At 45.2% G+C, this 26,000-nt stretch overlaps 1 protein-coding gene across 1 annotated transcript in view; it reads left to right on the forward strand.

Moving 5' to 3' along the window:
• The first annotated feature begins 678 nt into the window (after window positions 1-678).
• Window positions 679-26,000, forward strand: part of LOC120926737 (multidrug and toxin extrusion protein 1-like) — a 144,897-nt gene continuing 119,575 nt past the window's right edge. Inside the window, exons 1-4 of the mRNA XM_040336901.1 lie at window positions 679-981; window positions 4,142-4,243; window positions 4,411-4,479; window positions 18,113-18,261. Of these exons, the coding sequence (XP_040192835.1) occupies window positions 868-981; window positions 4,142-4,243; window positions 4,411-4,479; window positions 18,113-18,261 (434 nt within the window). The 5' untranslated portion in view covers window positions 679-867. The remainder of the gene's footprint in view (window positions 982-4,141; window positions 4,244-4,410; window positions 4,480-18,112; window positions 18,262-26,000) is intronic.

Raw genomic sequence — 26,000 nt, forward strand, 5'->3', positions numbered from 1 at the left:
TATTTCATGCAAATATACTTACAAGCATCTCAGGGTAACACAAGCTCCCAGACACCACGTTGCAGTACACCAGCGGGTGTGATGATGTCATAGGCCGCTAGCCCCTCCCTACGTGTTTTGTCTATACAAGGGACATCCTGTGCTGTCAGCATGCAGGGGATTTCAGCCACAGCTCTCTGAGATAAGGTACTCTCAAGAGGTCTGAGCCCCCTGTGTATCAGACCACTTTAGAGCTGGCCCACTGCTTGTGTTTGAGATGAGAGCAATGGTCCACTACATGCTGCCAGAATTTAAAGCATTGTTGCAGCATTTCGCAATTAAGAAAAAGTAAAAGCACCCCATTTATATTACTGTACATACAGCCTGACTAAGTTACAGTAATACTGTACATAGCAAGAGCTTAGTTGTGCCTTAACTAGCTCTAATGTCTATCAATATCTCTACAGTGTTTTAAACACTGAACATCTCTTAAGCTAAGACCCTGACATAAAACAAGACGTTACGAATCTGATTTCATTTGTTAATCTCTTCACTATGAAAACATATACTTCTGTGGCTATATTATTATAAATAAGTGAGAAAATCAAGTTTCTTGTACTAGGCCATTATCCTCTTATTGAACAATGCAGTGGGACTGCAACTGCAAATAAACCAGTCTTTCCAGTTTCAGAAAAATGTACAATCTCTTCTTCTTTGCTGCTGTGACACTTGCACGGTGTGCTGATTCACCTCTCTAACAATGCTGTGCAGGAGGTGACGCCATTCTGGGAACTGTACTGCTTATTTCCATCATTCTGGATTTTAGTAATGAGAAGGCTGTATAATCCAAAGGATGACGCTGTGAAGTAAATACCATCTCTGGCCAACATGTTCAAAAACTGTTGCCTTGGTTGTTGTAGTTCCATCTCACAGAGGGTAAAGCATTATTTTCATGAAAATGGCTTTGAGCTCAAGATGCTGTTATCATTTGCGGCGCCTTTGGTAAGTCAATGCTATATTATTGACTTTTTTAGATACTGATATTTTATGATGATGATTTATATATTTTTTTGTTTTGTTTTTCAACAACCCCACTATTATATTTCGTTTGACTGTTGTTTTCCTTCCTATCAGTTTCACCACATTTGGTAATATCAGATAGAATGAATATATGATACACGCACCTTACTTTATGCCTTTTTAGCTCTTTATCAACCTGTTAAAAAAAAAAAAAAAAAAAAAGGATAATGCCAAACTTTCTGGCCTTGGCTTTTACGGTTAATTTTCTTTTTTTTCTCTTTTAAGTCTAAAACCATGCAATGTAAAGCTCCTCTGAATACAGTAGGAATACATGACAGACTTCACAGCTGTTAATATTATTTACACTGTATTCAATGAAAACACATAGGTCTGATAGTTACATAGTCCTGCCAGACACAGTCAGACTTGAGCCAACTTTTCTCTACTGCAGATAAGCAAATACGTCCTAGTTACCCTTTTACCCCCAACCTCTAGCTAGACAGTGAACAAACTATAGGCAAAGCCTGGAAGGGCACAACTCTCCTTATAGCCATGATTGGATCTAGAATCACTCAGGTAATGCTGCATGAACAAATAAAGGTCAAGATTTCACATGTGATGCATATACACTTAAAGCTGAGTTCCACCCGAAAGTAAAACTTCTGCTCATTTGTCTCCTCTCCCCCTCCGGTGCCACAATTGGCACCTTTTAGGGGAGGGGGGACAGGATACCTACCTGTCTTTGACAGGTATCCTGTTCCCACTCTTGGGAGTCCGTGCCGCGGACCATGATGTCACCGCGGGTCTCCCTCCTCCTTCTGTCTCCGGGCCAGTAGGAGAGAGGAGCGGGGCCTCACGCATGCGCAGTAGTGTTCCCAATGGGAAGGCGTGAGGCTACACTGCCGGGTTCCCTTACCCACAGTGGCAGTGGCAGCACCCGACAGCTGATAAAAACATTAGCTGCGGTGCTGACATCGCTGGACTCCAGGACAGGCAAGTGTCCTGTTATTAGAAACGAGCAGCTGCAGTATGTGTAGCTGCTGGCTTTTAATTATTATTATTTTTTTGGGCAGACCTCCCCTTTTAAGCCTCATGCACACAATGAGAATATCAGATGAATGATAGTCTGGTTATTTTTTTGTATGCTAGTCTCATATCAAAAATTACGAATTTACTAAACCTACACAAATTCACGTACGACAGAATACAACTTCGGAAATTATGTAATGTACAATATTGTATTTTATTGTATTCTGTCGTTCAAGAAATGTTTTTGTGTTTGTCCCTTCAGATAATTTTGGCTCTTCAAAGCTGTGTACTAACAATCAGATTATCTTACAATAGATTAGAAAGTGGTATTTTTCATCTGATTTTTCTAATAGTGTGTACTAGGGTTTAGTATTATGGCACCCTGTTTTCGTCCTCTGGGCTTTGAGTGATTTCTTGACTTGTAACATAGAAGTCAATCTCGGAATCCTAAAGGGGTTATAAAGGTAAACAAAAAAATTCCCTAAATAGCTTCCTTTACCTTAGTGCAGTCCTCTTTCACTTACCTCATCCTTCAATTTTGCTTTTAAATGTCCTTATTTCTTCTGAGAAATCCTCACTTCCTGTTCTTCTATCTGTAACTACATGCAGTAATGGAGTAAGAGTGTCAGGACGCCCACTAACACACAGCTCCTTTCTCTATCTACAAAGTAGAGAGTGTCCTGACTTGCCTGCTTGCCCCCTCCCCCCTCAAGCGGCTTTCTTCACACCAGGGAGAAAGCCTTGCATTACTGTGTATAGCTACAGGCAGAAGAACAGGAAGTGAGGATTTCTCAGAAGAAATAAGGACATTTAAAAGCAAAATCGAAGGATGAGGTAAGTGAAGGAGGACTGCACTAAGGTAAAGGAAGCTATTCAGGGAAATTTATTTTTTACCTTTACAACTCCTTTAACTTCCTCCTGTATTCCTCATAGAGACAATTGATTGGATTAGATGATCCCTTGAAATATCACAGTTTGGTCATTGATTGTGTAGCGCCAAAATATATACTGGTTACCTTTTAGTATCCTTGTTCATCCAAATTTAATGAAAACTGTACTTTTTAATTGTATTACATGTGCAAGTGCTTCGTAAAAGAAAAAATAGCAAGATAAAAAGGTTTTTGCTTTAGAAATACTTTAAATATCAGACAACATGGGGCAGGCAGTTGGCAGAGTGTATGCAGACATCTCTATCACTGTCCTTATCTCAGGGATAACAAGCAGTCAGATTAATAATAAAAAAAAATGGCTGTTGATGGCTTGACACTCATACGGGAGTCGGAAAAAAGGGACAGCAGAAAGATATGAATAACTTTTGGATGAACTACAGTATATAGACAGTATATATAAAAGGCCTAGGCATTTACTGCGTAGTATAGGGTTGTCCCGATACCACTTTTTTAGGACTGAGTACAAGTACCGATACTTTTTTTTATGTACTCGCCGATACCGAATACCGATACTTTTTTAAAATGTGTCCCCAAATGCAGCCATGTCCCCCACATAATATTCCAGCCATGTCCCCCACATAATATTCCAGCCATGTCCCCCACATAATATTCCAGCCATGTCCCCCACATAATATTCCAGCCATGTCCCCCACATAATATTCCAGCCATGTCCCCCACATAATATTCCAGCCATGTCCTACCTGGATGATGCCGCATGTGCCGCCGTTAATCAGCGTGCGGGGAACATTACAGCTTTCGTTTGAATAGCTGTATCCCCGCTGCGTATAGACACTTCCCCATGCGCGGGATTGGACAGATCATCCGTCCAATCCCGCGCAAGGGGGAGTGTCTATACGCGGCGGGGATACAGCTATTCAAACGAAAGCTGTAATGTTCCCCGCACGCTGATTAACGGCGGCGGCTTTGAGGTTTGCGGCGGCAGCGGGGGGGAAGAAGTATTCTATTTCAGTATCGGGGGTATTTGCGGGAGTACGAGTACTCCCGCAAATACTCTGTATCGGTCCCGATACCGATACTGGTATCGGTATCGGGACAACCCTAGCGTAGTACAAACCTTAACAATGAAGAATATACAGTAAATTCCTAATAGAAGCTGCTATATGTAATGTAATTTAATTATGATGTTGCTATTTATTTTAAAGGTCTTTATAAATGTCATGGATTTTGTACCAATCATCATAACTGCCATGTTTGTTGGGCATATTGGAAAATTACAGCTGGATGCCATCATGCTAGCAGTATCGGTAAGTTTAACTTACTATCTATGCCTTTCACTTTAGCAAGAAGATTGGCAAAAGAAAAATAGCTTTTAAATCTGTGTTTTAGTATTTTCATATAATTTTATACAGTATATGGAAATCCTTTAAGCAAGGTGATTTATGGAAACTAATCTTCTTCTCATCCCCATTAGTATACCTCAGTGTTTGGAATTGCGGTGGGACTTGGTTTAAATGTAGCCTGTGATACACTCCTTTCCCAGGTAAATGAAAATGTATTGTAACTTAAACATAAATGACTAACAATATAAAGTACCGTATTTTTATCACCATCTTAAACACAAGGCTTACCTGTAAAAAAATAATACTACTACCTGTCTTGCTGCCTACACTACATGCAGTGACAGCAGAGTTAATCACAGAGCAGTCCAGGGGTTGCCTGCATATGACACTCGACAAAGAATGGAATGCAGAGCCTTCTTTAGTAAGTCTGGATCTTCAACACCGCAGCACAAGCAGTGGGATAGCTAAGAACTGACTGTTTTGTTTGCAAGTACAGTGATGTGTAGTAATCCAATATTTGCTGATCTTTTAGTAAAGTCACTTTATTCATGTCAACATGTCAAACGTAAGTTTTATTTTGTGTAACTGGTTCAATACAGACTAAAATGTTTGCTATGTAGGCCATATATATTACCCTGGATGTCAGCTCTGTGAATGGCAGTGAATTGAATCTGTGTTCACATTACACTTTAAATCTCAACTCAAAATGCAACATTTATTTCTTTATCGTACACCACGGGACACAGAGCCAATCATTACATAATGGGTTAAGGGTCACCAGCAGTGATTGGACACTGGCACAACCAATCGAAGACAGTTCCACTCCATATAACCCCTCCCATCAGGGAAGTACCTCAGTTTTTTCGCCAGTGTCTAAGGTGTTGGACACGAATAGGATGTGCTAATGGAACTTCAGCCAAAGAAACCCTTAGGGGGTAAAAAAGGTTACACTTTCGGGTCCATCCAAGACGCCTAAAATGTTACGCCAAAACTGAATGGTATCCGGACCTCACAGACAAGTTGTCGGTTGTAATGTCTCTCTTCGGAGGACTGGACTCTAGGGTCCATCACTTTCGCTATTGCGCTAAAAGTCCTGGCAGAGTATTTTACAAGGCCCAGGAAGAGGCCTCCTTTAAGTAGGAACCCATATCCCTGAAGGTTGGCACGTATACCCCGCCGTGATGGGGGAAGATTGGTTCTGCTTGGCAGAAAACCTGCGGCGGGGACAAGGTAAGCCAGGAAAGAGTCCTAAGTTTTAAACTTAAGGACCTTTCCTATTTAGAGTAGGTGTCTTTTTACCACCATTACCCCTAGGTTGCACGCACGCGCACGGTGGTGCGCTTTATGCTATTGGCAATGGGAGGAGGGGGCGGGCCTGTGAGCGTGCGCGGGCACGAGGTTCAGATAGCAAACACAGACAGGAAGTGATAAGAAGAGCCTCACATGCCTGGAGCTTTCCTTGAAGGGACACAGCAGCGTAAGGGCACGTAAGGTCTCCATGTGGTTGGCTGAGCACTCCCAAGATAAGACACCTACTCTAGCATGAAACTGTGTGTTATTAGTTGCATAGTTATATGTAGATTGCTAAACTAGCACAGTAGTATATGCATTTGTTGGTACATTGGCTTTGCTTGGTAATATGTCTTCCCAAAGAAGAAGTTCTGGGACTAAAATCAAAAAAGCATTGCCGCCTAAGACAGGGGGCTCTAGCCATGCCTGCTCGGTACCTTCCTCTCCTGTAATATCTGATGCTTCTGTACAGGATGAGCCATTATCTCTATCAGGAGTAGCAGCATCTCCTGTGGTGCCTGTGCCTGCATATGTCACTGAGGACTCTTTGGCGACAGCCCTGGACAACTTAGAAGGGAGAATCGCTGCGCTAATCGCAAAGTCCTCAGAAAAGGACAAAAAGCAAAGCAGATCTCCTTCTGTTGTTTTGGATCTCCTTTCAGAGAAAGGATGAGGCCCCATCAGTGGATGAGGACTCGGAGGGATCAGTAATATCAGAGGAACCCTTTTCTGCTTCCCAGGTTCTAAAGTTACAGGTGCAATGTTATGCTGAAGCATTACGCTCTACATTCAGACTAACCTCTTCTGAATTAACTGAATCACCTGTCTCCTCTCTGGGTTCATTAAAATCCTCACAGGCTGCTTGTGCCTTTCCGATTCATCCTTTATTGGAGAATCTGATTTACGCAGACTGGAAACACCCAGATAAGTGTTTTTCTCCTCCTAGGAAGTTTGAAGTTCTTTATCCTATGGCGGAGAAGTTTACCAAGAAGTGGAGTCTGCCTGCTGTGGATGTAGCCATTTCTTGTGTAGATAAAAAAATTAAGGTCTTTCTTTTCTCTTGGGGGGCATAGTAATCCAACCTGCTGTGGTGGCGGTTGGTATGTGTCAGGCCTTAAAGGACCAGGTAAAACAGGGGATGAAAGATCTGCCTTTGGAGCAGATCAAATTTTGGGAGAATATGCCTAGGGCCTTATGTTTTTACAGTGGATGCCATTAGAAATTCTATCCAACAGCCATCTCGCCTTACGCTCCAGCTGGTGCATATGCGCAGGATTCTTTGGCTAAAGCATTGGTCAGCAGAAGCCCCATGCAAAAGACTTTTGGGCAGTTTCCCCTTCCATGGCGAACGCCTCTTTGGGGATGATTTGGAAAAATATATCCAAAAGATATCGAGCAATGAGACCACTCTGTTGCCAGAGAAGAAGAAAAACAAGCGTCCTTGTTTTAAACGTTCTCTCTCCCCGGCTCCGGGAAGATCTGCCTCCAGCCCGTGGCAACGGAATTTTCCGCCAGCCACAAAGGCTAAAGAAAACCAGGCCCAGAAGAATAAGAAGCTGTGGGGTTCAAAAGCTAACAAGCAAAACCCCAAAGCCTCTTGTGGGGGGACTGCTCCGTCAGTTTTCAGCAGCATGGCAGACAGAAATTCAGGACAAGTGGGTAGTATCCACAGTATCCCTAGGGTACAAACTGGAATTTCGAGAGATCCCATCTTCTCAGTTCCGAAGTTCAAGGCTCTCCAAAGATCCACTAAAAAGAGGATCCTTCTTCAAAGGATTGGATCACTTGCTGTCTCAAGGGGTGATCACAGAAGTACCCCTAAAAGACCAAGGTTCAGGTTTTTATTCAAACATCTTTGTGATTCCAAAACCAATTGGAGACGTCAGACCCATCCTGGATCTAAGATCTTTAAATCAGTTTCTGAACATTCGTCATTTCAAAATGGAAACAATTCGATCCGTGGTCGCCACCTTACAAAGCGGAGAATTTATGGCGTCTATAGACATCAAGGACGCATATTTACATGTGCCCATCCATCCCGCTCACCAAAAATTCTTAAGGTTTGCGGTAGAACATTGCCACTTCCAGTTTGTGGCTCTGCCCTTTGGTGTGGCTACCATGCCTTGGGTATTTACAAAGGTGCTAGCCCCTCTGTCTGCAAATCTAAGGACACAGGGCATAGCGGTAACATCTAGACCAGTGATGGCGAACCTTGGCACCCCAGATGTTTTGGAACTACATTTCCCATGATGCTCAACTACATTGCAAAGTGCATAAGCATCATGGGAAATGTAGTTCCAAAACATCTGGGGTGCCAAGGTTCGCCACCACTGATCTAGACGATCTCCTTGTGATAGATCAGTCAGTGGCAGGATTAGATCACGCTGTGATCACTACAGTAAAATACCTGGAGCATTTAGGATGGATCGTAAACCTACAAAAGTCCTCTCTACAAGCCCAAAAAAGGGTAGAGTAATTGGGCATGATCATAGACACAGCCCAAAGCAGGGTATTCCTGCCAGAGTCAAAGATCAAGTTTCTAAAGGACATGATCCACAAGGTCAAGGCAACGAAAGGGCCGTCTATTCGCCTTTGCATGAGGCTATTAGGGAAGATGGTGGCCTCCTTCGAGGCTGTCCCTTACGCCCAATTTCATTCGAGACTACTTCAAGGCAGTATCTTAGCCGCCTGGAACAGGAAGATCCAAGCTCTGGATTTACCCATACGCCTGTCTCCACAAGTGCGCCAAAGCTTCAGTTGGTGGTTAAAAACCAAGAACTTGCGGAAAGGAAGATCCTTTCTCCCAGTCATCTGGAAGGCGGTGTCTACGGATGCCATCCTAATGGGCTGGGGAGCAGTGTTTAGAAGAAGCTTCAGCCCAGGGAACCTGGGCCAAGACTGAAGAGAACCTGCCCATCAACATACTGGAGATTCAGGCATTTCTCCTAGCCCTCAGAACCTGGACACACAGGTTACAGGGCCACCCTGTTCAGATTCAATCTGACAATGCTACTGCAGTAGCTTACATCAATCACCCACAGTCAGGGTGTTCAGAAGGAGGTGAATCGAATTTTGGCATGGGCAGAAGATCATGTTCCTTGTCTCTCTGCAATCTTCATTCCAGGGGTAGAAAACTGGCAAGCAGACTATCTGAGTCGCCAGCAGCTGTTACCAGGATAGTGGTCTCTCCATCCCGATGTCCTTCAGACCATATGTCATAAATGGGGGACACGGATGTTGACCTGCTAGCTTCGAGGTTCAACAGGAAGTTGGACAACTTTGTATCCAGGACGAGAGATCCTCTAGCCTACGGATTGGATGCTCTAATAATTCTCTGGAATCAATTCTCACTGATCTATGTATTTCCTCCGATCGCCCTCTTACAAAGGCTACTTTGCAGTATCAAGAAGGAGGGAATTCCAGTAATTCTAGTGGCCCCAAATTGACCCAGAAGGCCCTGTTACGCTGAGATCATAAAGATGGCGGTAGGAAGACCTTGGAAGCTTCCGCTTCGTCACGACCTGCTGTCGCAGGGTCCAGTGTTCCATCCTTCCTTACAAAAGCTAATTTTTTTTTTTATTTTTTTTTTAAAGGTTAACTTTTTTTTTTTTTATTATTGTTTATAAAAACATAACAAACACACACTACACAGGTGTATTATCCTAGACAAAAGCTAAATTTGATGGTCTGGCTACTGAGACACACATTTTGAAGAAACGAGGCATCTCGGGTCCAGTGCTTTCTACACTCATTAATGCTAGAAAGCCAGCCTCCAGGCTTATCTACCAAAGAGTCTCGAAGGCATATGATTCCTGGTGTGAAACCAAGAAATGGAATCCTCAGGAGTATGACATAAGTAGGGATCTCGCCTTTTGCCAGTTAGGAGTGGATATGAAATTAGCCCTTAGTACCATCAATGGTCAAATATCAGTTCTATCAGTCTTTTTTCAAATACCGCTGGCATCTCATTCCCTAGTTCAGGCTTTCATTCAGGGGGTACTGCGGATCAATCCACCAGTCAAGTCTTGCTTGTGCCTAGGGTTGTCCCGATACCACTTTTTTGAGACCGAGTACAAGTACCGATACTTTTTTTCAAGTACTCGCCGATATCGATTACCGATACTTTTTTTTAATGTCATGTGACAGTATTTTTTTTTTTTGTCTTAAATTTTTTTTTTTTTACAGTGATTTTTTTTGGGGGGGGGGTGGATTGTCAGTGTGTTTTTTTTTCTTATTTACATTTTAATTTTATTTATTTTTAAAAAAAAATATTTATTGCAATTTTTTTTTATTTTTTTTATCAGCCCTGTTGGGGGTCTTTGGAGAGATATCAGGGGCCTTAACAGACCTCTGACATCTCCCCTTTAAGACAGAGAAAGGGACTAAGGACACAGATTCCCCAGTCCCTTTCTCTGCAGCCTCAGCTGAAATGAATGGACAGAAGCTCCTCTCCATTCATAAACTAAGGCATCGTAAACACAGGTTTACGATGTTTCAGTTATATGAATGGACAGAGTCAGTGATCACTGACTCTGTTCATTCTGAAAAGGTAGGAGCCGGGTTTAGCGGCTCCTACCTCCGCTCTCCATCCTGACAGATTGAGGGGGGAGAGCGGACAGCACTGAACACGGGGGGGGGGGGGGGGAGAGCGGACAGCACTGAACACGGGGGGGAAGAGCACAGTACGGAACACGGGGGGAAAGAGCAAAGCACGGAACACGGGGGAAAGAGCACAGCACGGAACACGGGGGGAAAGAGCACAGCACAGAACACGGGGGGGAAAGAGCACAGCACGGAACACGGGGGGGAAAGAGCACAGCACGGAACACGGGGGGGGAAAGAGCACAGCACGGAACACGGGGGGGAAAGAGCACAGCACGGAACACGGGGGGGAAAGAGCACAGCACGGAACATGGGGGAAAGAGCACAGCACGGAACATGGGGGAAAGAGCACAGCATGGAACACGGGGGAAAGAGCACAGCATGGAACACGGGGGAAAGAGCACAGCATGGAACACGGGGGAAAGAGCACAGCACGGAACACGGGGGAAAGAGCACAGCACGGAACACGGGGGAAAGAGCACAGCACGGAACACGGGGGAAAGAGCACAGCACGGAACACGGGGGGAAAGAGCACAGCACAGAACACGGGGGGAAAGAGCACAGCACGGAACACGGGGGGGAAAGAGCACAGCACGGAACACGGGGGGGAAAGAGCACAGCACGGAACACGGGGGAAAGAGCACAGCACGGAACACGGGGGGGAAAGAGCACGGCACGGAACTCGGGGGGGAAAGAGCACAGCACGGAACACGGGGGGGAAAGAGCACAGCACGGAACACGGGGGGGAAAGAGCACAGCACGGAACACGGGGGGGAAAGAGCACAGCACGGAACATGGGGGAAAGAGCACAGCATGGAACACGGGGGAAAGAGCACAGCACGGAACCAGGGGGGAAAGAGCACAGCACGGAACACGGGGGAAAGAGCACAGCACGGAACACGGGGGAAAGAGCACAGCACGGAACACGGGGGAAAGAGCACAGCACGGAACGGGGGAAAGATAGCACGGGGGAGAAGACTTGCAACTCCCCTGCCTGCCCAGGTATCGGCTGAGGCATCGGAGCATTTCCCAGAGTACAAGTACTCGGGGAAATGCTTGGTATCGGGACATCCCTACTTGTGCCCATGGGATTTGAATTTGGTATTGTCAGTGTTGCAAAGGCAACCTTTTGAACTTATTCGCCATACTCCTTTGATCCTTCTGAGCAGGAAATTGGCCTTTCTGATTGCCATCTCTTCTGCTAGAAGAGTATCGGAAATTAGCAGCTCTTTCCTGTAAAGAGCCTTATTTAATTTGTCACAAGGACAAGATTGTTATACGACCCCATCCTACCTTTTTACCAAAGGTGGTGTCGGCATTTCATTTGAATCAAGATATTGTTCTGCCTTCCTTTTTTCCTGATCTGCGGACAGCGAAGGAAAGTTTATTGCACTCTCTAGATGTAGTAAGAGCAGTAAAGGTGTATCTGCAGGGAACCTCACAGATACGTAAAACAGATGTTTTGTTTATTTTGCCAGGTGGTCCCAAGAAGGGACAAGCGGCATGAAGATCCACCATTTCTTGGTGGGTTCAACAAGTAATTATTCAAGCTTATGGTTTAAAGATCAGGATTCCTACTTTTTCTGTTAAGGCGCATTCTACCAGGGCGATAAGTGCTTCATGGGCAGTGCATCACCAGGCTTCGATGGCTCAGATCTGTAGAGCTGCAGCTTGGTCTTCAGTCCATACATTTTCCAAATTCTATCAAGTAGATGTGAAAGGACATGAGGATGCCGCCTTTGGGCATAGTGTGCTGCAGGCAGCAGTATAGGGCTTCTTGTCCGTAAGCGGCCTGCTTGATCTGTGTCTCCCACCCTTCATTGAGCATAGCTCTGGGATGTCCCATTATGTAATGATTGGCTCTGTGTTCCGTGATGTACGAAAGAAAACAGAATTTTTTATAACAGCTTACCTGTAAAACAATTTTCTTGAAGTACACCACTGGACACAGAGGTCCCCCCTTCTTATGGGAACCTTACTGCTTTGCTACAAAACTGAGGTACTTCCCTGATGGGAGGGGTTATATGGAGGGGAACTGTCTTCGATTGGCTGTGCCAGTGTTCAATCACTGCTGGTGACCCTTAACCCATTATGTAATTGACTCTGTGTCCCGTGGTGTACTCCAAGAAAAGGATTTTACAGATAAGCTGTTATAAAAATCATGTTTTTTATTTTTTTCTAAGGAAAAGAAAAAAATGTTTGTTTTGGTTTGTGTATGCTGGGAGTGGCTCAGAGTTTAGCAGCTGGTGACTCACAGGTAGCCTCACTGAGACCTTCCTCTTTCTTCTGGAGGATTCTATAAGGAGTGGAGAAGAGGAGAAGTGGAGCTGCCTGGGGGGTTCTAAGAAGCCCTGACCATTCCCCAACCCCTTGGCAGGGGGAAGGCCTCCTTTAAATACCTAGTCAGCCCAGCTGGGGAGTAGTTGGGTGGAAGAACTGGAGATGGAGTACTAGGCTGTCGGGGCCTTTGAGGGAGCTAGCTCCCCAGTCTGGGGGGGTGACCTTGGGCCTGGGCTCGGGTGCAGGACGGAGCCCTTCCGGAAAGCATGAAGGATCTGGACAGGAGGAGCAAGTACTGCCAGGCAAGTCTCCAGGAGGGAACCATCGGTTGCAGCAAGGATGGCTGGTGAGCGACATGTGCAATCAGGAGGAGTGAGGAGGGATGCTTGAGAAGACTGGGCGCATGCGGTTAGAGATGAGTGCAGAGTCAGTAGTGAGGACTGCAATGGCATGGGCAGTGAAATCGAGCTGCTGCAGCCAGGAGGGCTGGCAGGGCCTGAAGAGGACTGCCTGGGAGTAGTCCACCTATAGGACGGCTAGCACAAAAGTCTTTCTATTTTTCTGCTACACCACAGGGGCCCGCAGTCCCTGCCTGCAAAAGGCAAGTTACTTGGGACTGGCTGAGTCAGTGTCAGGCCTAACTACGTGTTAGCTGTTCCTGAGAGTCAAGAGTCGGGCAGGAGGAAGAGAAAGAGAGCAATAGTCTGCAAGCAAGTGTTGTGCAGAAGGAGACTGAAGTAGTAATGTGTACAGAGGCGTATACATAGTTATCCCAATTGATTGATATGCAATCCACTAATTGATTGATATACAATCCACCTATTGGCTGATATACAATTTGCTGGGTATCTCATAATTCCCTTACCCCATCCAAATTAAATTCCCTAATAAAAATAACAAAAACAAGCACAAGGACTGATTTCTACCTGAGAGTGACTGAGGAGTGAACACTGGTCTGGGCAGGATGAACTGTGAGCCACATTGCCGAAAGGGGTACCGCTATATTTGGGGGCTAGTTTCAGGGCCACCTGATCACGTGTGACCTGCCAGCTGTTGCCCCTAGCAACTGAAGTTGAGCAAGCCGGGGAACTGTTCTTGGTTCCACCATTAAGGAATTTAACCCTGGGGAAGGACTTGTGTGCTCTGCCTGCTATTCAGTACTGCAATAATAAATGTCGTTGCCCATAGGAACCAGCGGGAGCAGTTGACAATTTCTGCTGCCTGCTTACCCTGTTGCCTTAAACAAGCGCAAGGACGAACATACATATACCAATCCTGCAATTTCAGTAACTTTGTTCCATATGCTGTCACCCGCGGCAACCAAGGCAGGGGATCGCGCCCATGGATTACAAATATTTTCAGCGATTTGCTAATGCTGGACATCTCCTATTGGAATACAAATATGTCCAGTGATCTACTAATGCTGGACATACTGAACTTCTGCTTCAAACTTATGCATTTAACAGTAAAGTGTGCCTGGAAGTGTCTACTATTGCCCGGGGTGATCGGGTGAGCCTGCGGGCAGGACTGTGCTATAGATATTCCTTTCAGTGAGGCATTGGCTAGAAACCTTATTGTTGCTACCGGCAACCACTGCAAAAGTCAGCAGTCATTAGTTCTCAGTTGCTTGGGAACAGTCGGTGCCGAGTGCCATGCCTGGACTAGTACTGCTAGCATTAGCATGCCTGCTAACTTCAGTTTGCCTTGCAAGGGGTTACAGCAGCACGCAAAGGGAGGGGCCTGCCTATCAGTTTCATAGATGCCAGCCTGTTTGGAAGCAGGGGGGGTTTCACACCCTGGAGGAGACACATCGTTTCCTGCTAGCAGCAGACAACACGAGGCAGCGGAGCAAGATGGTGGAGGGTGAATGTCTACTTCTTGCGGGCAATGGTGGATGGCGGTGTCTGGCTAGAGCTTCACAGGGGATTCACCCTCGGAGTGATCAAAGGGGCCGAGTGGTTGTGCCTTCATTGCCCAGAATGCCAGGTCCCAACCACGGTGGTTACTGCCTGAGCCCTGCGCGGCCATTGTGGCAAACAGATCATCTGGCTTGCATCCAGCCAGCAGGAGCCACAGTATTACAATGTATTACAATGTGGACCTGCACTCAGGACTGTGCCGCCTACAGCCTCTGAAGTCCCAGAAGGCCGGAGAGGGCCTGTAATCATCCCTCAAAGGTGGAGTGGAGTCGAGGCCTAAGGACTCCCTTATGAAGAAAGAGGACATCAGAGAAGAGGAGTCTATTATGGCCTGCGGCCTAGCCAGGGACCTGGAAACTTTGAGTACTGCACAGCAGTCCCTGAAATGCTGGCTGACCCTGTGTCGTTAGTCGTCTTAGTCCAGAAAGAGCCAGTGTTTAGGGGAGGTGCGCCTCCAAGTGAGCTGGATGGGGAGGGCAAGCCGAATTTGGATCCCTGGAGAGGCTGGTGGAGTGGTCATTCCCTAGTGAAAGCCCAGAGGAGGAATAGGAGACGGGAGGTTCCCAGGTCCTGGAAGTCCAATCTGAGAGGAGATGGGCCAGAGTCAGTGGTGAGACCTGAAGAAGCTGTAGGAACTCTTGTTAGCAGCAGATCCTCTACCACCCAGACCAGAGCACCTGCCTATCTTCAATGGGTTGTGAGGTCTCAAGATGCCTGTGTCCTACCGGGATAAGGAAGACCTAAGGAGCTGCTCAGGTTTTCCCGGTTCCAGCGGGAGGTGCAGAGAAAGGTAGCTTTGAAGTGGGGTCTGGATTACCTGTATGTCCCTCCCCAGATCATGGACGTTGTTGAGAACTCCCAGGAACAGTGGGAGACTGACATGGTCTTTAACTTTTTGCACACCCCCGAGACCTGGGCCCCGTTAAGGACATTCAGTGTGAACGACGGCTGGGGAGAGCAACAGTATATACGAAGACCAGGTGCTCATTGTGAAGGCAGGATGGCCGGCAAAAAGCCATGTGATCACTATTCAGGAGGAAGGAGGGGGCAAGAAGAGATTGCCTGATCCTCATTTTTATGCCTGAGGAGACTGTGAGGAGCCACAGTGTGCATAAAAATTATCCACATGAACTGCTGGGGGATAGCAGAATGTTTCCTTTTCCCCTGATCTGCCGGAAACAAACTAGCCTGCCACCCTGTCTGCCCAATGGATGGACCTTTCCTTTTGTAAGGACAGTTGGGTGAGGTTTGTTCCTGAACTAACTCGTTAAAAGTGTTAATAAACCCACAACAGTAAAACCAGTCTGTATATGTGCAGTATAGCATGCTTGTTATACTCACTGAGGAACTTAAGGGGTTAATCTTCTATATTGTGAAAAAATGCTGTTTTATCCTGTATGCACAGATCCTTCCCTCCTGCACTGCCTATCTGGGGAAGGCCAGCTAACACAGGCAGAGTAGCCAACCTGCCTATGCTCAGTTGTATCTTTTATGCTGAGATAGCCGGGGCACATGATATTGACATCACACATGTGGGCGTGTATACAGGCTGTAGTGAAAATCTCCTCCTTCCTGAACTCTCAGCACTGGAGAAACTGTGCAGTTTATCATGTAACCGTGGTATACAGATCATCCAAAAGGGTATATAGTGGCAGTATTTTAATGTAAAAAGATTTATAAGCTGTGGGCACTGTGGGGGGGCATGTGAACTATTTTCATATTACTGGGTTTAGTAACACTTTTAAGGAGCCTGTTTATGTGTTACTGTTAGCTGCAGGGACCTGTAGCTAGGTGTGTGTTATGATATCTGTACAGATGTAAATACTTACCAGAGATTTCTATATATTTTTTGTATGTAATTTATTTGCACATCTCCCCATCCAAGTTGTTTCCCTCCCCCCCCCCCCTCCACTTCATCTTATGGGATGCCCTTGGGTCCAGGAGTAATTTTTTCGTTTTTTAGTTTTCCCAGCTGAGGGACCAGCTGAATTTTGGTGGGGGGTGAGTGTAGCACTCTCTACATAGGTAGGGGCTAGATTGTTTGTTTTATTTTTTTTATGTGAGAGAAGCCAGGAGGGGCTTGTCGAGCGTGGCTGCTTGCTATGGAGAGATCGGACGAAAACGGACAGATGGCGAACGTATCACCATACGTCTGATTTTAGCGGATTGGATCAAATGTCAGTGGACATGGTTGCCGCTGACATCCGTCGCTCCATAGACTTATATGTCCGCCCGCGCGAAAGGGGCCTTAATGTTAATTGGACAGGAAATGAAAAGAAATCTCCTTAAATAAAGACACAGACACCATGCCCTGAACAAAATATTGAGTCGGGCTGAGCACTGCGCAGGTGGAGAGGCTGGCAGATGACATCACGATCTCCACGATTGGTGGTTAACCAATTAGAGTTTAATTGCACTAATTGATAAAAAATACAAGACTATCTGTAGTCTTGTAGTCAGTGCTTAGCCTGATGGAAAGTTCCCGTTTTATACTGTATGTAGTGGATGATATATACAGTTTATACAGTGCTGTCAAGGTCACATAACTTGGTAAAGGAAAAAGTTGGCCCAAACTATTTAAAATGATAGCAAAGCTTGAGTTATCCCACATACACACGGTCTGACTTTAACCTAAGAACCTGCTCTCTATCTAAAGTCTGTCGGAAATTCAGATGGAAAAAGTCCGATGGGGCATACACACGGTTGGAATATCCGATGGAAAGCTCCCATCGGACTTTTTCCATCGGAAATTCAGACCGTGTGTACGCGGCATTAGGCTTTAAATTGGTCTATTATGCCACGTACAGACGGTCAGACATTCTGACAACAATACCGTGGATTTTTTTCCGATGGATGTTGGCTCAAACTTGTTTTGCATACACAGTCACACAAATGTTGTCAGGAAATTCCGAACGTCAAGAATGTGGTCACGTACGGCACTATTAAAGGGAAGTTCAATACCAGTCGTGTTAGTAGAAGTTTGGTGAGAGACGATTCGGGCTTTTCAGTTTTGTGCTTTTCAGTCCGTTACATCGTGACGAATGTGCCATCTCCATTACGAAGGCTAGTTTTACCAGACTGTACTTGATTCAGACCATGTGTGGAATTTTGTGCGGCGGAATTGTCTACACACAATCGGAATTTACGAGAATGGATTTTGTTGTCGGAAAATTTAAGAACCAGCTCTCAAATTTTTGTTGCCAGACATTCCCACAGCAAATGTCCGATGGAGCCTACACACGGTCAGAATTTCCGACAACAAGCTCCCATCGAACATTTGTTGTCGCAAATTCCGAGCGTGTGTACGCGGCATTACTCTTATCCACTCAAACCTATCTAAAAACATTTAGTTGAAGTCGGGCTTTAAAAAAACTTGAGACAAATTTTACTTCACTTAATCTTACTTACAGTAAACTAATTTATGCTCACTTTTACTTCACTCATTCACTTGCACACTGGTTGGACCCTCAATTGAAAAGGGTCTGCCTCGTCAGCAGTTTCCTGTGAACTATGAATTATTTCAAACTGAGTACAGTAACACAGTTTACCAGGTCCTCCCCATCTCAACACTTTGCTTTTTATGAATCCTGACAGGCCTGATAATACAGCTACCCCTGGCATTTATATAAAGAAAATAAAGAAAATAAATGCAAATAACTCACCTCAAGATGCTCATCTTGTATTTTAAATTAAAACAAAGTGTGCATAACATTAGACAACTAAACTTTTGTCTGTCTTTAAGATTTATGGAGGAAAAAACATCAAATACATTGGGGTCGTTGTCCAGCGAGCGATCCTCATCCTGTCTCTGGCATGTTTTCCGTGCTGGGCCTTCTATATCAATACCGAGAACATCCTTCTGCTTTGTGGACAGAACAAAGACTTAGCAAGGTACTGTTGTTTACTTTAGAAGGGCATAGTAGAGTATTACAAATATAACAATACATGCTTTATTTCTTGAAAAACATCTCCAATATATGCTTACTCAAATGTTGTATAAATGAGCTTTATATAAGAAGATCCATTAGTGTTCATGTATAAAAAGGAATTAGAGGTAGAATAAAAGTGAGTGTCCTAAATCATCTTCTGATGTTATACAGTATAAGCAAAGACTTAACTGGCATTCCTTTGGAACAGGGGTGTCTAACCTACGGCCCCGAGTTCTGCAGATGGCCCAAGATGGTTATAAATGCGGCGCAACACAAAATTGGAAACTTACTTAAAAAATGTTGATTTTTTGGGGGGAAATTTTTTGTAAAAATGTATTTACACTTAGCAAACTTGTGGCTGAAGAGTCTCTTAACTGGACTTTTAAAAGTTTTATTTTCCCAAAGAAAAATATCCCACTCTTCACAATGACTCGTCATTTGTTTTCGGCAGCACTTATATTTGTAAGCAACTATTTTCAAGGATGAAGCACACGAAAGGCAAAATTAAAACCAAAATATCTGACGAACACCTTGAGAAATCATTGAGAATTGCCATTACATCCATCAGAGCAGATAATGATGCTTTAGTCTATCAAAAACAGTGTCAAATATTTATTATCTATTTTTTTGTTGCCCTCTTTTACTTTTAGAATAACAATTATTACAAAAAAAATGTACTTTTATTACTCAAGTAGGTACATTAGCTAAATCAGTGATCATTAACATGTCATCTGCCCAACTTTTTCTGGCCATCAACTACCCTTATTGTTAGTATATCTTATGTGTGGCAAAAGACCTTATGTGTGGCAAAAGACAATTCCTCTTCCTCCAATGTGGCCCAGGAAGGTCAAAAGGTTGGACCCCCCTGCTTTAGAAGAACATGAGTCATGACTTTAGTTTAGGCAATTGCCAGTCTAAATAGCACACCAATCGAATCTAATTTTACACATTTCCTAATTTCCTCATTTTGACACATGGAGGATATCCTCTAGTATTGGAAAATGCACAATAAGTAATTAAAGCATATCTATGGTCAAACTGTACAATCATATATTCTTTTTCAAATTGTACAAATATTTATAGCCTTCTCCTATTAATCTGAATGATCTTGATCTGTGGTCTCCAAACTGCGGCACGGGGGCTGATGCAACCCTTTGCTTGCCTTTATCAAGCCCTTGAGCCCATTTCCCTGCCACTGACGCCAACAATGGGGCATAATTCCTGCAACTGACACCAACAACAGGGCACTATTGCTTTTTAGACACAAACAATGGGGCATAATTCCTTTCACTGATGCCAACAATGGGGCATTATTCCTCCCACTGACACCCACTATTTCTCCCCCTAATACCAAAAATGGGTATTGTTTATTCCCACTGGGCACAGTCTGGTCCCCCTAAAGTCCTAAGTATAGTAAACTGGCCCTTTGTTTAGAAAGTTTGATGTTTGTAAACTTACTGTACTTTGTGAAGAGTTCAACTCATTTACTACCTTAAATTCTCACTATTCCATACTTTGTGAGTATGCAAGGTGTTGGCGGGCGATGGCGTACCTTTATGCATGTTTCCCAATAACTTGTTGAGCACTAAATTCTGGGTAACATGAGAGGACTACTCCTGGGGTGGGTTCTTTTGGGCTACTCTAGACAGCTGTACCAGGGTCACTCTCTTCACACATGGGGTAACTTTACTTGAGCCAAGCTCGCGACCCAGCAGATGAAAAACATGAACCAACTCTAGCAAACTCTCTTGATGTATTAAGCATCACCACGATCACTTGTACCTTTTACTCTGTGCCGTATTCATCAATGCTGTGGGACAAGGCCGAAGCTTCCGTCGGAGAATACTTAACCTTAAGGCGGGCCTCCACTCTTAGAGATGGATGTACACCCACTGTAGCTTGCATTTAGGAAGGACACTCTGAATTTATGTCCAAACAATGCTGGGTCTGCAGTCTCTTTAGTCATTACATAGTGGGTTGTATAGTTCATCAAAGGTGATTGGACACTAGCACAACCAATGAAGACAGGCTCCCCTCTATATAACCCCTCCCATAAGGGAAGTACCTCCGTTTTTTCGACAGTGTCTAAGGTGAAGGGCATGAGAAGGATGTGCTAAGAAGGAGCTCTGTTGAAAGATCCCTCCAGGGGTTAAGGAGCTACGCCACCGGGTCCATCCAAAGTGCTTATTAATTATGCCAAATGGATGGTACCTGAACCTCGCAGAAGACGGTGCTTGTAATGTCTCTCTTTTGGAGGACTGGGCTCTGGGATCCAGCACTTTCACAGATTTAAACACGCAAAAGTATTCTGGCAGAGTCTTTTACAAGCCCCATGGAAGAGGTCTCCTTTAAGAGAATACTTTTGCGCGTTTAAGTAGGAACCCATACCCCTGAAGGTTGTCACAAAACTACCCGCCGTGATGGGTGAAGATTGGTACTGTCTGGCTTTCAGCAGTCCTGCGGCATGGATAAGGTAGGTGGGGAAAGTCTAAGTTTTAAACACTTAAGAAACTTTCCCTTTTTGAGTGGAGTCTTGCATGTAAAGAGCTGGAGTTCCACTTGCCATGTCAGGAACGAGAGTTCAGTGTCAGTTCAGCACACTTCCTCCGCTGCAAACTCTGCAAGGCACAAGATGTCTCTTCAGGGTGCCAGACTCGGTTTAGAGCATGATGCCTGTTGCCACTTCATGATGCTCACGGATAGTGCATACTGTTTCTCTCCCCTGAGCGCCGCCATTTTTCCATAGGTGCGCGCCTGCAGGGGGCACGCTTTTAACTTAAAGTGCACGAGGGGGCGTGGTCACGCGAGCGGGCATGTCGACATGCGCGCCGCTCTACTGCACATGCGTGGAATGGTAAGGTTTAAAATACAGCTTCAGACGCCTGACAGACCTACTGAGGAGACACAGCAGCTTGGGGGTACGTGAGTTCTCTGAGTGGTTGGATTACAGACACTCTTTAAGGCACCTACTCAGGATTCAGACTATGTGATGGTTGCTTACTTTGTTGTCTACCCAGAGAAGGAACTTGGGGACTAAGAAAGACAAAAAAGAGATGCCTCCTAAAACAGGGGGCTCTAACTGTTCTAGCCGGGTATTATCTTCCCCTGTGGAATCGGATGCACCCGTACAGGATGAGCCATCGCTCGGCCAAGTGGGGGGATGGCTTCGACAGTTTTCAGCAGCATGACAGACAGAGATCCAGGACAAATGGGTAATTTCCACGGTATCATTAGGATACAAATTAGAATTCTGGGAAATCCCACCTTATTGGTTCCTAAACTCAAATGTATCCAAAGATCCATTAAAAAGAAGACCCTTTTTCCAATAATTGGATCACTTGCTGTCCCTAGGGGTAATCAAAGAAGTTCCCCTAAAGGAACAAGTCACAGGGTTCTATTCAAATCTCAAACAAAGACATCAGACCCATTCTAGATCTAAAAGCTCTAAATCAGTTCCTAAACATTAAAAGGTTCCTAAGGTTTGCTGTAGAACACTGCCACTATCAGTTTGTGGCTCTGCCTTTTTTGCTTGGCTACGGCACCTCGCATGTTTACAAAGGTTCTGGCCCGCTTCTAGCAAAGCTAAGGACGCAGGGCATAACGGTGACGGCTTATATGGACGATCTACTCTTGGTAGAATGATCAGTGGCACAGTTAAATCACAGTGTACTCAGTACAGTAAAATACCTAGAGTGTTTAGGCTGGATTCTAAACTCAGAAGTCCTCTCTACAGCCCCGGAGAAGGGTAGAGTATTTGGGAATGGTCTTAGACACGACCCAAACCAAAGTATTCCTTTCGGGGCCAAAGGTCATATCTCTAAAGGATCTGGACGCATGGCCAGAGCAAAGGGAAAACCTTTGCATAAAATTATTGGGGAAAATGGTGGCCTCTTTTGAGGCCATTCCGTATGCCCAGTTTCATTCAAGACTACTCCAGAGCAGTATCCTGGCTGCCTGAAACAAAAAGATCCAGGCTCTCGATTGTCCGATGCACCTATCCACAGAGGTGCGCCAAAGCCTCAGTTGGCAGTTGAGCACCAAAAATTTGCGAGCAGGGAAATCCTTTCTCCCAGTAACTTGGAAGGTGGTATCTACGGATGCCAGCCTGTTGGGCTGGGGGACAATTCTGGAAGAAGCCTCAGTCCAGGGTACCTGGTCCAAGCCTGGAAAGGGCCTACCCATCAACATTTTGGCAATTCGGGCAGTATATCTAGCCCTTAGAACCTGGACACACAGGTTACAGGGTTACCCGGTTGGAATTCAATCCGATAATGCTACTGTGGTGGCTTACATCAATCACCAAGGTAGCACCCGGAGTCAGAATGCTCAGAGGGAGGTGAACAAGATTTTAACATGGGCAGAAGCTCATATTCCTTGTATTTCTGTGATCTTTATTCCAGGGGTGGAGAATTGGCAAGCGGATTACCTGAGCCGCCAGCAATTGTCGCCGGGGGAATGGTCTCTCCACCCCGACATTTTTCAGGATATATGCCAGAAATGGGACCCTGGACGTAGACATGTTCACTTCCAGGTTCAACAGATCCTCTATCCTGCGGAACAGATGCACTAATGATTCCCTGGGATCAGTTTTCCCTGATCTATGCATTCCCTCCAGTTCCGCTCCTTCAGAGACTTCTTTGCAAGATCGAAGAAGAAATAATACCAGTGCTCTTGGTGGCCCTGAATTGGCCCAGAAGGTCCTGGTACACCAAGATCATAAGGATGGCAGTGGGGAAACCTTGGATTCTCCCACTTCAAGACCTGCTATCACAAGGTCCAGTGTTCCATCCTTCCTTACAAAAGCTAAAGTTGACGGTCTGGCTGTTGAGACGGGGGCTCTCGGGTCCAGTTCTGTCTTCTCTCATTAATGCTAGGAAGCCGGCATCCAGGCTAATTTATTATAGAATCTGGAAGGCATATGTTTCCTGGTGTGAATTAAGAGGGTGGAACCCTCAAAAATATGTCATTGGTAGGATTCTGGCCTTCTGTCAATTGGGGGTAGATATGAAATTAGCTCTCAGTACTATTAAGGGTCAAATCAATCTTCTTTCAGAGACCATTAGCATCTCATTCCCTAGTAGGGGAATTCATTCAGGGGATGTTGCGGGTAGTTGGCTTTTTTGGTTGCTATCTCCTCTTCTAGGAGAGTATCTGAACTAGCAGTTCTTTCCTGTAAAGAACCTTGTTTAGTTTGTCACAAAGACAAAATTGTATTAAGGCCGGACCCTACTTTTCTTCCTATGGTGGTCTCGCCATTCCATTTAAATCAAGATATTGTTTTGCCTTCCTTTTTCCCTGAACCACAATCAGCGTGGGAAAAATGATTGCACTCTCTAGATGTAGTGAGAGCATTGAAGGTTTATCTGCAAGCAACTGCTCAGATATGTAAAACAGATGTTTTGTTTATTCTGCCAGATGGTCCCAAAAAGAGCCAGGCAGTATCAAAATCGACCATTTCTAAATGGATTGGACAAATGATTGTTCAAACTTATGAATTAAGGAATACAATTCCTCCTTTTCCTGTCAAGGCTCACTCAACCAGGGCGATAAGTGCCTCCTGGGCAGTGCATCATCAGGCTTCGATGGCTCAGATCTGTAAGGCTGCAACTTGGTCTTCAGTCCATACATTTACCAAATTTTACCAAATGGATGTAAGAGGACATGAGGATGCTGCCTTCAGGAGTAGTGTGCTGCAGGCAGCGGTATAGGGCCTCTCGTCCGATGGCGGTCTGCTTGGTCTGTGTCTCCCTCCCCTCATATTGAGCATAGCTCTGGGACATCCCACTATGTAATGACTAAAGACTCTGTGTCCCGTGGTGTACGATAAAGAAAATACGATTTTTAATAACAGCTAACCTGTAAAATCCTTTTCTTGGAGTACACCACGGGACACAGAGGGTCCTGCCCCTCTTTATGGGTTAAGTATTGCTTTTCTACAAAACTGAGGTACTTCCCTTATGGGAGGGGTTATATAGAGGGGAGCCTGTCTTCATTGGTTGTGCCAGTGTCCAATCATATTTGGTGAACTATACAACCCAAAGACTCTGGGGCAGATCCACAAAGAGAGTACGCCGGCGTATCTACTGATACGCCGGCGTACTTTCAAATTTCCTGCGTCGTATCTTTGTTTTGAATCCTCAAAACAAGATACGACGGCATCTGGGTTAGATCCGACAGGCGTACGTCTTCGTACGCCTTCGGATCTTAGATGCAATTCTTCAGCGTCCACTGGGTGGCGTTCCCTTCGTTTTCCGCGTCGAGTATTCAAATTGGCTATTTCCGACGATCCACGAACATACGAGCGGCCGTCGCATTCTTTTACGTCGTCTCTAGTCGGCTTTTTTCGGCGTATAGTTAAAGCTGCTATCTGGTGGCGTACGCAATGGTAAGTATGGCCGTCGTTCCCGCGTATAATTTTATTTAGTTTGCGTAAGTCGTCCATGAATCGGGCTGGATGTAATTTACATCCACGTCAAAACAATGACGTCCTTACGACGTCATTTAGCGCAATGCACGGCGGGAAATTTAGGGACGGCGCATTCGCAGTCTGTTCGGCGCGGGGACGCACTTCATTTAAATGAAAACGCCCCCTACTCGCCGCATTTGAATTGTGCGCCATTACGCCGCGAGAGATACACTACGCCGCCGTAACTTACGTCGCAAATTCTTTGTGGATTCGAAGCTGGGAAAAGTAAGTTACAGCGGCGTAGCGTATCTCACATACGCTGCGCCCATGCAATGGTTTGTGAATCTGCCCCTCTGTGTCCCGTGGTGTACTCCAAGAAAAGGATTTTACATGTAAGCTGTTATTAAAAATCCTATTATCTCTGTATATATGGGTGGTATTGATCCTTAGTATGGTGTAAGTAGTCCATGTCAACTTAGGTGTGTAACAAATTGATTAGGTGCCAGTCATCCCCAGAGCGTATCCATAAGAACTCTGTGAGAATGTAAAACGAGGAAAGGCGGGAGGCGTACCTAAGTGTAGTATTAGAATAGAATGTTTAATACGCAAAGTAATGCACTTACATAAAAGCAGAAATCAAGGGCATTTCCGTATAAAAAACATCCTCCTCCATCCGGGTTCCCAGGTGTCCAGATTATGTCAGGAACTGTGTAGGGCGCTGATTCCAAACCAGGAATTGGAGAGGATCCAGGCAGCCTAGCGTAGACCACACAGAGGGAAATTACGTCACCCGGAGGGCCAACTTTAGTGTAGGGGGACATTAAGGACAGGAAGCAAGGCTACACGCTTGGAGCATGCAGCTCCTTCTATTGGTCTCTTATGTCCACATCCACCTGTTCAGAATTTGCCACTACCTCTTCTCGGTAGCAAAATAGGTCCCTGCCATGCGGCTAGCATGCGTACTCACTTAACTCCTGACTTCTTGTACCTTTGTACAGCATGGTGACCTCAGCGGTGCGATTCTGTTTCTGTTGCTATGGGGGACGGACCGCTTGCAGAAGGAGTACAGACACCTCCCTCGCTGCAAGAGGCTGTCCCACCTGACACAGGTACTCTCTACTGACAGGCTGCTTTAACTGGCTCCAGACTTCCATTGCCCATGGCAACCACATGTAGTAACGCAAAAGAATATCTCTTTAAGTGCTATCGCCATACCCGTATGTGCCTAGTGACCCAAAGCTGGAGTCTATGTGTGCCGGTTAATTGCATTACACTACTTTAATAACTTTAGACCA

Source organism: Rana temporaria, chromosome 2, assembly GCF_905171775.1.
Source record: "Rana temporaria chromosome 2, aRanTem1.1, whole genome shotgun sequence".
NCBI classification, from domain to species: Eukaryota; Metazoa; Chordata; class Amphibia; order Anura; family Ranidae; genus Rana; species Rana temporaria.